Source organism: Micropterus dolomieu, linkage group LG01 (genome assembly GCF_021292245.1).
Source record: "Micropterus dolomieu isolate WLL.071019.BEF.003 ecotype Adirondacks linkage group LG01, ASM2129224v1, whole genome shotgun sequence".
In the NCBI taxonomy this organism is placed as follows: domain Eukaryota; kingdom Metazoa; phylum Chordata; class Actinopteri; order Centrarchiformes; family Centrarchidae; genus Micropterus; species Micropterus dolomieu.
This window is the reverse complement of record NC_060150.1, coordinates 2090908-2103372: the sequence shown is the minus strand read 5'-3', so window position 1 is coordinate 2103372 and position 12465 is coordinate 2090908. Positions and strand designations below refer to the sequence as shown.

Below are 12465 nucleotides of genomic sequence, written 5' to 3'. Positions count from 1 at the left end.
TGCAGTCCTTTGTCATCCAAAGTTCAGTGTCTGGAACATGTCACACTTAGGTGAGACAAGGAGTATCCTTTTGATGTGGTAATAAACAAAGAATAAGGTCAGTTTCCACGGAAACGTGTGTGGTGGGGTAAGTTTTGATAGGCTGTTCAGGGAGGTGCCAATGGCTGGCTCGTGTCCCTTTGTCAGTTTAACAGTCAGGCCCCGCGTTATCAGCTTCGGAATCAAAATGGTGCCAGTTTTATGGTCGGGCTAGCACTTAGAGAAAGCAACTTTGACCCCTCCCCATCTTCTCTGGGGAGGAGAAAGGAATTTAGGGTAGCTCCACATTTATTCCATGAAAAATGCACAAATCCACACTGTTGTTCACTACAAATAACTAACTGATTCATTAAACATATGACTTCATGCTTAGTCAGGTCCGTCAGCGAGATGATAAGCAAACAACTTTTAAAATGCTTGTTCTCTAAATGGCGTTTGGATCGATCAGGGCTATGCTAACTGGTATCGTAGCAAAGTAGAACAACAGCTGGAATCAAGTAACAAACACATTTTCAGTACTTACAGGTAGTTCATCTTCCTCGCTTACTTTCTCCAAGTAATCTCCTGTTTTGTCCGGTTTCTATAAAAATATTAACAAGTATCACAGAGCAACTCGATGGCTCGCTGCAGCAGATGAGTGAAGATAAATCCACTTTTTATCCCAAATATTTAAATTAAAAAGTTAATTTAATAAACTAAAAGAACTCTGAGCTCCTCCTGCGGGTAAATGTCTCCTTTATAGACCTGAATCCAGTGCAACTGCATGTGTTTAACTGTCCAAAAACTCCAACGCTGCTCCCGGCTCTCTCCTTCAGATCTCCCTGTCACTCAGCAGCTGGGCGAGCAGAGGCTTTGTCCCTCTACTCTGCCTGAAACATGTATGCCCCTGTATCCTTGTGCTGTGCCCCAGTAAGACTGTCAAGACCCCTTGGTGTGATTTTTGGAAGTTTAGGGCTCCGCGGTCAAGTTAGCAGCAATTTGCAACAACTGCAACGTCTGATCAAGTTAGCAATAACATACATGCAACATGCGGTTACACTTTCAAAATAAAACTTTGGTAATGTAAAAGGCACTTTGTTAATGATATGAAATGTAGAAAAAAACGACAAAAACGTCAATGTTGAAAGCTGGTGATTATAACGGTGATGAGAGGATAGACAGGGTCTATCCTTTTGAGCACAAGAAGAGAAAATAACTCAATGACAGTGACTTTCGGGAACAGCAGTCAGGTAAACTTGTATCGTCTTTTCTGAAAGTCTGATGTGAGCAGGTTCATGTGCAACTGCAGGGAATCTCTCTAGTCCTCTGTCCTGCTACCCAGCAGGGCAGCTCTGTCTGTGTCTTGGTTGCCTGCAAGACTGAACAATATTAGAGTGAAATACAACTGTTTATTACCTTTGATAAACGCAGACAGGCAACAATGTTTATGAACTGCAGCATGGAAATGAACTATGTCGTGCATGAACATGAATGAACCACATTTCTTAAAGTGTTTCAACATTTTGAGCTCTTAATGCTTTTTATTTTTAATCCCAGCATGTGATTGGTCATGGATGCTGGATTGGAGCTCATTTATTGGCTCCCCTGACTCTAATATAGCCAAGAAAAGAGCTGTAACTGAGCAGGATGTTTGAACGATGAATGATTAAGAGGAGCGAATGGGAAGATTTTGATCAAGTGGTTTATTATTAATATTGAAAAGAAAACACATGTCATCAGGATGTGATCAGTAAACCACTAGAAATCCTAATTATGTTACACTACTACTGTACCTTGACACATTGCTGTTATAATGGCAGATGAATGGCGCGCTACAAAAAACATCAACTGACAGACTGAATTGCAAACTCACAGTGGGAGGTGGGGGGAGGGTATGGACAGAGGTGTGGACATGTTATAAAAACTGTCTCTGTGGTTTATCAGTGAAGCAGACTGGAGTATGTTAACAGACAGACAGATACTGTTTCCTCTATGAAACATCTGGGTTCTCACTACGCTACATTATTATTAACTATGATGAACCGGTCGTGGGTTACATCTCTCCCCTACACTGGTTTCTTTATTTTGCGTTTTATTGAGTATGTTCTTTAACATTTTACTTTCATGATTAGAAAGGCTGCTGTTAGATATTTTAAATGTTTCCATGTGCAGTAAAGTCACAGCAAATATTGTGGGGCGTTTAAGCAGTGAAACAAATAATCCATAGTTACCTGCCGATACAATTGCCACCATTTGAATGGGGAGTACTGGCACCTTTTTTTCCACTTTAAGCAATGGCCTGACCAGAACAGATTTTTAAGCCTAGCACTACAATAGACACATTGATGGGTGCATTAGTAATTTAAACAACATGGGCGCTTGGCCAGAAAATGAGAATTGCGTCGTTTGGAAACTAGCAATAACAGTTGAGCTGCTCTTTGTGCCGGGTGCAAGATAGGGCCCTCAATCTTTAATACAGAAGTGAGGATACATCTTTGTAGCCTGACTTTCTTGCTTCCTTCAACACTTTGTCAAATTACATAGAAAAGATCAGACCTCTCGACGCCCGTGAAACTTTTCTCCCCCAAACAGAACGAAGTGAACAGAGCACCTTTGTTTATAGTGTAGAAGTAACGTTAGTTGTCGGCATGTCGTCGTGTTAGCCGGCAGATGATATTACTTCTACAGGCAGGCAACACACAGCAATATACACAACAATTGTGCATGCTCTCTTTGCAACAATCCACAACAAGCACATTGCGGCAAACTCCTCTTACTAGTGGAATCGAAAGTGTCCTGTAGACAGAGCTGCTGAATCACTAACGGTGTCTGAACGGGAGGGCTCGTCACGGATGAGGTCAGCAGGTGAAAGGTCATCAATTGGGTCATTTTATTTACTGTGAAATTATTATCAATTCATTTTACTGATAGTTTGATCGGGGAGGCCTTCACAAAAGGGCCTTTACAAATTTTAAAATAAATAAAATGAAGGAAGGCGTTTGAAAAAAGGGCACTTTGGGCAGCAAAGGGCAAAAGGGCAGGTGCTCAAGCACCCATTGCACCCCCCTCTGCACTTGTCTGTCCCCCAGTTTCCTGTAGTATTCAGCAAACCCTCCATTGCCACAGGAAACAGCCTAACTCCACAAGAGAAACAAGAACAAATAAAATATATTATATTCACTACGTGCACACATTAAAGGATAAACATACATTTATGATAAATGAAAACGCATTAAATAACCTTAAACCATTTACATTTACATTTATTCATTTAGCTGATGCTTTTATCCAAAGCAACTTACAATTACTATACAGTCAGAGGGCGTACGCCTCTGGAGCAACTAGGGGTTAAGTGTCTTGCTCAGGGACACATTGGTGGATGTGTGGAAACCTTTAATCCAAATGAAGGTCTTACCTGCTACTCTGGTGAGGCTTGATGAGGCCTTATCGTATGGACATTTAGTTCCACATGCATCCACCGGTCAAAATGGCTTTCTATATTCAGCTTATGTTAAACATCTTCATATAACAGTTATGAATTTCCATATAGTTAATGATTTTGATACATTCCTCTCTGTCTGAGAAACCAGAAAACCAGAATGATAAATCGGAACTTGGCCCGGACACAATCGGTCAAGCTAGTTCATGTAAGTCAGCGTGACCTGGTGTTCCCTTGGATTTGTTATTTCTGAAGCTTGTTTCTTGCCAACCACCTATACTCTGCCCAATCTCTCTTTTTAGTTTGCCTTAGACAATTATACTTGTTGGCAGTAAAACTTTAGATAGCTGAAATTCACTCTAAGAACCTAAACTAACCAGTCTTCCCACTATATTTTGTTTCCATATGTGAAATGGTACTTTGTAGACTAGATTTAATAAATTAATTATTGAATCTGAATCTGTTTTATTGTTTGCAGTTACTTTCAAACGTACACGTGACAAAGGTTATTTCCTCAACATAATATCATAAAATGTTAACTCTTGTTCCAGATTCTCTCAGCGGTTCAGAGGCTCAGGTGCAGTCAAGTTCTTTGGGAATCTGTTCTGTGCAGCAGCAGAGAGAGAACAGCAGACAGGAGAGAAGATACTGGAGCTGTTATCATCAGTGTGCAGATATCAATCATTCCCTCTTAAAGAGAAATGGTGTGATTTCCTGCTGGATCTGTACTCTCATGATCCTGAAACAGGGTTGAGAGTCCTTCCATCATTACAGTCAGTTTTCCAGTCAGCTCCTGCAGTCTGGTCCATAAACCTCTCAGAGAGAAAGACCTCCATCCTCCTGGAAGTGCTGAAACTCCAACAAGAGAAGAAACCAGTGGAGCTGACAGGCTGCTCAGATGAAGAGAGTGAAGTGAGGAGTTTCCTACAGTGTCTGCCTTATATCTCACTGCTCAGGTAAATGAAATGTCAGCAACAATCACCATTGTGTTGACGATGAGGAGTTCAGTTCTTCTCCAGGACCACTGATGTTCTTTTTTACTGTTTTACAGCTTTTTGCTGTGATTTAGCAAATCTCAGGGATGAAGCAGTAGTTTCCTGCATTAAAAGATGTTTCCCTTCTAAGCACATCAATGTGTTAGTGTTGACTAACATATTGATTTTAGTGGAGCTACGACAAACACACTCATATTAATGAACCACATTTCTTAAAGTGGTTCACATTTTGAGTGATTGGTCATGGATGCTGGATTGGAGCTCATTTTTTGGCTCCCCTGACTTTAATATAGCCAAGAAAAGAGCTGTAACTGAGCTGGATGTTTGAACAAAGAATGATTAAGAGGACTGAATGAGAGGATTTTGATCAAGTGGTTTATTCTTAATATTGAAAAGAAACCACATGTCATCAGGATGTGATCAGGAAACCACTAGAAATCCTAATTATGTTACACTAGTACTGTATGAAGTTTCATAGAGTTTTACAGAATGATGGATGTTAAAACTTGTGGCCCAGTATTTCAGCATTGGAGCTATTTGATTAATAAATGTTTTGGGTAAAGTTTTCCTTTCAGCCACCCTGTTGGTTCAGGACTGGTATTCCAGTATAACATACAATCTGTAATACAGAGTAGAGGATACACCTTTGTAGCCTGACTTTCCTGCTTCATTCAACATTTTGTCAAGAATTTAATTTAACAACAGTTTTCTTAAATCCACATATATCCCTGTTAAAATCATTTTTCCTTGAGTTTCAGGTTGATTAATTTTACTGTATTCTGCTCATCAGCAGGTATTTGTAGGCTTTTAGCTGATAAACTCCATATCAGTAATGCATGGCTTGTTTTTTTTTTGTTGACATCAGATCATAACGAAATTTTCAATTCTCGTTCCAGTGTCTCTTGGCGGTTTAGACGCTCCGGTGAAGTCAAGTTCTTTGGGAATCTGTTCTGTGCAGCAGCAGAGAGAGAACAGCAGACAGGAGAGAAGATACTGGAGCTGTTATCATCAGTGTGCAGATATCAAACATTCCCTCTTAATGTCAGATACATGGATGATAGTAATAAACACAAATATCAGTGTGATTTCCTGCTGGATCTGTACTCCCACCTGAAGGACTATGAGACTAAAACAGGCTTGAGAGTCCTTCCATCATTACAGTCAGTTTTCCAGTCAGCTCCTGCAGTCTGGTTCATAAACCTCTCAGAGAGAAAGACCTCCATCCTCCTGGAAGTGCTGAAACTCCAACCAGAGAAGAAACCAGTGGAGCTGACAGGCTGGTCAGATGAAGAGAGTGAAGTGAGGAGTTTCCTACAGTGTCTGCCTTATATCTCACAGCTCAGGTAAATTAATTGTACTTCACATGACTTCAGTGGACATTTCTGGAAACTCACTGTTAGTTTGAAGGTGAAGGTAAAGTGTTCAGGTGATCAGTCCACATAAACGTTATATCACTGTGTTTAGTTTTATTGATGACATGCTGTTTTATTCTACGCAGCCCAATGTGTTTATTCCTACATTACCTAGAGTTATGTGCAGATCAAACCCCCCTAGCAACGCTCATCTCCCATGAGCTGATACATGTTGTGATACTGGATTGGACCCGAAAGAGACGATTTTCTTGTGGTTCAATTTCATTCTTCCTGACTAATCAGTGGATATCTCCATCTTGCATATTGTTAAGCCAATAATTGTTCATACCCTTGCCAATTTTTTTTACATAGTGAATTCTATTTTTTACCAATAGGTTTCATTTGCCTGAAAATGACAAAAATGTGACAATGCCAGTAAGATATGGTGTTAGAGATGTTAATGATAAATCTTAACTATTTCTAAATATTTCTATACTAAATTTGTGCTGAAAATGCCATGCCAAAAATGATTCATACCCCTTGAAATTGTTGCATTTTTCAAGAAATAAGTTTCCAAACCATTTTGGTCTTTTAAGTTCTACCATGACAGCGTATTATAATCACCTATAAATCACCTATAAATTGTGAACAACTGAAGCAGTAGTTCTCTAGTTAGTAAGTAGTCAACTGCAAGTCATGGCTAAAACAGTAGAGCTTACTGAGGACCTCCAGTTGCACATTGTGGCTGCTCATGAGACTGTGAAAAGCTATAAAGCCATATCAAAGTTATTTCAGGCGGATAGTGGCTACAGTACAATGCATAATCAAGAAGTACAACAAGTTCCACACTGAAAAACCTTAAAGGGAAGAAAAGGAAGCCAAAAGTGAGCTGCGCTTGCAAGAATGGTGGCCAAGAAGAATCCCCGGATCACCACCAAGGCCATCCTGAGATACTCTGGACACACAAAAGCTTGCCTAGCCCTTGCAAAAGTTCACCTGGAAAAAGAAGAAATATTTTCATCATCAATTGAGTTGTTTGGACACAGGGACAAGGCTGTTGTTTGGTGAAAGAAAGGAGAAACATTCAACCCCGAGAACACCATCTCAACAGTCAAGGATGGTGGTGGGAATGTAATGCTTTGGGGTGTTTTGCAGCCAATGGGCCAGGCAACCTTGTCAAAGTAAATGACAAAAAAAGAGGACAGAATATAGATTTTGGAGGATAAAGGCAGGAAAAAAATATATGGTCTTCGGAAGCACTGGATCTATCAACAAGACAGTGATCAGTAAGATACTGTCAAAGTGGTCAAGAAATGGTACAAAGACAACAATATCAACATTTTGGAGTAGCCCAGACAGAATCCAGACCTGATCCCGTCGAGAATCTGTGGAGGGAACCAAAGACCCGAGGTATGACAAAGAGGCCTTCCAACCTCAAAGACATAAGATCATCGCAAAATCCCAGTGGAGACATGCAAAAAGATTGTTAACAATTATATGAACTGCTTAATTGTTGTAATGGCTTGCCATTAGTTACTGAGAAAGTTTTGTTAAGTAAGTATGAATAATTTTTGACATGGGATTTATAGTATAAATTAAAACATACATATACATAGTTAAGATTAATCATTAACATCTCTAACACTATATGTTACTGTCTTTGTCACTTGTTTGTGTCGTTTTCAGCCAAATGAAACTTATTTGTAAAATTAAAATCCATTTGATGACGTATGGCACATGCCCCAGTCTAAAATCCTAATCAACATAGAAAACACAAAAAGTATACCTAAATCTATTAGAGATTACAGATGAAGGGAGTGGGAACATAATAAGACATCGGCTAGAAAAGTAAGGGTGTAGGAAACAGGTTATCTGTACTTGTGGGTGAAGAAAATATATGGTAGAAGGGTGTTTAAGGGAAACAACTTTATAGAGTTAGTTTGGGCATAATAAAATTTGAGTCATGTATGATACTTGTGGGAGTGTTAGTAGAAACAAACCAATATGATGGATGATTGAGATAAATAAATCACAATGGATAAAGAAGGTCGACACTGATGATGATAATAATAATAATAATAATGATAGTGATGGAGTAGAGGATTACTGCTACCAATGAAAGAAAGAAAACGGAATATACAAAAAAGAACAATATACAGTGTATATACATACATATAGACAGACACACACATACTTACAGTAGCTCACAAAAGTGAGTACACTCCTCACATTGTTGTAAATATATGATTATATCTTTTCATGTGACAACACTGAAGAAATGACACTTTGCTACAATGTAAAGTAGTGAGTGTACAGCTTGTATAATAACACATCACACAGCCATTAATGTCTAAACTGCTGGCAACAAAAGTGAGAACGCCCCTAAGTGAAAATGTCCAAAATGAAAGCGTGTTTACTAGAGTGTGTGTGTATGATCCTAATGCTGTTTATGTATGGGGATGTACATAGGTTGTTTGTTTGTATTTACTGTGGCACTAAGTTGGTGGCAGAGAGATGTAAGAAATTTTGTTTGATTCAATATGTTTTTTTTGTTTGGCTGAGATTTGTTCCAGCATTACATGTTCCGTTAAAAGATTTAACCACTATGGAATATTGAGTGGTTTTCTATTCTTCCAGTTGAGTAAAATAGTTTTTTGGCTGTAGTTAGGGGTACTAGAAGGGGTGTTGTGATTTGTTTTTGTGATGTGTCAAGTATATCCGAATCTCCTAGTAGACACAGTAATGGGGATAGGGGGATGTTGTATTCAAAGAACTGTGATAGTTTAGTGATTATTTATTTAATTGTTTTACTGGTGTGCAGAGCCATCTTGTATAGATTTTTTTGACATGTTGAAGATGTTTTTTCATATTTGGGTCCAGAATTCATTATTAGTGCTGAAGTTGAGATCTTTTTCCCATTTATTTATTGGGAGAGATTTGGTGGAATCAATGGAAGACAGAAGTTTATATAATTGTGATAGATGTTTGTTTGAATTAACAGTTTTATTGATGGTGTTTAATAGCGATGGTGGTTGATGGTTGTTATTGGATATGTTAATATTTGCCTTAATTGCTTGTTTTAATTGAGTGTATTGTAATTATTGCCTTTTATGAAGACATTTACATTTACTCCTTTGGCAGACGCATTTATCCAAAGATACTTATGTTTGAGGAACAACATACAAGCATCAACAAAGCATCAATACGGCACAAGATCTACAACTGGCAATACATACTAGTAAGTGCACAAATAAATACTAGCAAGAGGTAATGGCACATATCACATCAACGGGGTAAATACCTAGGGAAAGAAGTAAGAGTTAACAAAAAAAGTGCAATCAGTACAAGATAATTGCAAGGGGATAGAAGAAAAAGAGCACAGGAAGTGCATGTTAGAGGTTAGGAGTTAGAGGTGTTATAAGAGAAAGTGAGATGAGTTTTCTAGAGAGTGAGTTTTCTTGAAGTTAGAGCAGGACGCCCCTGCTCTGATGGCGTGTGGTTGCTTGTTCCACCATCGTGGTGTCACAGATGAGAACAGGGACTGGGATTGCTGTGTGTGTAGAAAGGGCAGAGCCAGGCGGCATTTGTTGGAGGAGCACAGTGACGGAGAAGGATCGTAAACTTGTATTATGGAGTTTAGTCACTCTGTATGCAGCATTAAGGGGCTTGAATTAGATTTGAGAGGCCATAGGGAGCCAGTGGTGGTCACTGAGTAATGGAGTGACATGAGTCCTTTTGGGCTGATCAAAAACCGGACGGGGTGCTGCATTCTGAACTAAATTTTTGCATTAACTGTTGGAAAGTAACTAATGTATTATTTTTAAAGAAGTGGTGTAGATGTGTTCTTCCTTTTTCCTTCCATTTAGTGCCTGTCGTAGCTGATTTGTTTACTACAATACCTGGGTTATGCTAAATGGGTGTATATTGGCTAGGTGACATTGTGTAGTTTGTAATTTTATTGACTTTCCACTAGGCTGACAGAGTTGTGGCAACTATGGTATTTTTAAAGCAGTAGTGTTTATTAATAGTTTTGCTAAGGAAGGGTAGGTCCTTGATTGCTATTTGTTAACATTCCGTTTGTTCTATATTTAGCCATGAATGATGATGGTGGGTATTATGAGTCCATTTGGTAATATATTGGAGTTGGCTGGCTAGGTAGTAGTGCTGGAAGTTAGGGGCCTCTAGCCACCTTTGAGTTTTGGGCAGTGTTGGGCAAGCTACTTGGAAAATGTAGTGAGCTAAGCTACTAGCTACTCTACATTAAATGAAGCTTCACTACACAGAAGCTACCCCCCAGTGAAATGTAGCAAGCTAAGCTACGGCAACGTGGCAAAAGTAGCTTAGTTACATCTAAGCTACTTTGAATTTTTTTTAATTTTATAGTAAGGTCATATATACACACACACACACACACACACACACAGTATAGGCCTAGTTTATATTGAACTAACTTCATTCCACAGTAAAACAGTGTGTTTGTGCGAGAGAGAGCTAAATCCGACACACAGAAACTCTCCTACTTAGTGCCATATCATTACAGCTAAATGTATTTCCTCATGCAACAAATGGAGAACCATTGTTGTTTGTATAAAGTAACTTAACTATCACATTATTAATTAATTATATATATATTTTGTTTATATGTGAATTTGTGCTCTGGCAACATTGCAACCTAAACAACCTAAACATTCATGGCAATGGTCGAGAAAGAGAGAGAGAGAGAGAGAGAGAGAGAGAAATCTCATCTCATCTCATGGAAACAGGTTTCTGCCACTACATATCAAAGTTTCCTCACTACAGGAAGACGTGTCCAGGCTGGACCTTGATCCTTCTCACAAGAGGTGTTACAATAACTATCACAGTAGAAAGTAAACTCAATCCCGCCTGTCTTTATTCCCCTGCAGCAAAGTCGCAGACATCAGCCCAAGGATCGGTACGTGATGTAACCGTCACATGGAAGCGCTTCTGCCAGCTGCACATACAGGTCCGTGTGTGGTGGTGGCGTCACTTACTGATCCGTCAGAAAGGCTTGGGAAAATGTAGCGGCCAGTGTTATTTGAGTAATGTCTGCCTTTAATAAATCCTGTTTGATCTGGTTGGGTAATAGATTAAATGATTAATTCAGTTTGCGCTAAACTGAATTGCCGTCTTGAACAAATTTGAATAGTACAAATGCATGAAATATGTGTTTAAGGACTGTTGAAAAGTTGACGCTACACTGCATTGCTGGCTTTAATGTGCAGAAAGTAGCTGAAGGACTATGAAATCTTGGAAAAATGGTTCTATGTTAACATGTTCTAAAGAATATGAATAAAATTTTAAAGTTGAAAAAACTTCAAATTGTACTGATAAATGTAGAACAGTTGTAGTTTTTAGCTGAAGGACATAAAGAAGTTGAAGAAATGTGAGAAAGTCCCCAGTGTTGTGAAGATATGACCTGAGATCTTTAGAAAGGAGTATGAAGACTTGTAAAAGTTTCGAATGGTGTAATTACTATAGTAACAATTCGCCTTACACCAAAACAGCAAGGGAAGCTAACCAAGGTTACGGGCGGATCTGATACCTGCCTAGGAGATTACAATCAGCAGCCTGCTTACCTTAGTTAAACAAGCCCTACCTAAACCAGATAAGCAATTAACTTGCACCTGTACGCACTTGAAAAAAATTATATATTAACGAAAAAAGTCCATAGGATGGGTTTCACAGCGTGTATTTAAAGATATACCAGGTTATACCACGGCAGGCAACACTCACAGATAGTCGCTGGAGGCTCGGCCGCCCTCCGACACATCAAACAAACATTACAGACATTATCATCATTTCTGACATACATTCAATTCACCCTCCAAAACCCCCAATGTCCCAGCAGTTCAAATGTTCATTCCAATAACTTAAATTGTCCAGATGGAACCAGATTACCTCCAGTAAGAAGAAGAAGGAAAAAAAACAAAACAAAGATACCAGGTGAAGCGTGGCGAGCCGCCGCAGTCCATAATATTCCACAGTTAACTTCCACTACCTCGCCCCAGTCTGTTTATCCAATGGGATGATTCCGCAGTCCAGAAAAGTCTCAACATATAATCTGGCAAAAAGAGTTGCTTTGTCCGATTGTTGAGTTCGTCTGGCAAACATTACACAGAGCCCACTAAACTCAGACCGCTCCACCTGTTGCACTCCAGAGTTCCCCCCAAACATCACTTCCCACTCTCCTTTTAAAACCTACCCCGTGGCAAAACAATAATGAGTGGGAAAAAATACATACAGAAAGGTCCTTATAACAATCCGTGATACACCACAGGCTTCTGATATACAGTTGCTTTTTTACACGTGAAGGCAAAACCAATACATATAAAGCATGTTTACCAACACATTAAAAGCTGTACCTGAAGGCAGAATAGGTGACTATTACAGTATGAAGGTGACATAAGCGCATCAACACCCACTGAAGATCCTAAGTAAGCAGAAGGATCCTAAGTAAGCAGAAGGACTCCACAAAATGTTACGTATGAAGTTGCACAGATTGATAGGTGTGGCTGAGCTCTTCCTGGAATACCCGCCCATCTCCACTGTCTTCAGAGCACTGAGGTCCAGATTGATCTGGCTCCTCCAGATGATCAGTCTCCCACCTGTGGGCAGACCCCCCCCCCCCCCCCCCCCCCCC

General features: G+C 39.4%; 1 protein-coding gene across 1 annotated transcript in view; it reads left to right on the top strand.

Annotated features, from left to right (window-relative positions):
• The window catches only part of LOC123972807, a 152489-nt gene that overhangs the window by 83520 nt on the left and 56504 nt on the right, over positions 1-12465 (top strand). Inside the window, exons 12-13 of the mRNA XM_046052500.1 lie at positions 4009-4413; positions 5349-5795. Coding sequence (XP_045908456.1) covers positions 4009-4413; positions 5349-5795 — 852 coding nt within the window. The remainder of the gene's footprint in view (positions 1-4008; positions 4414-5348; positions 5796-12465) is intronic.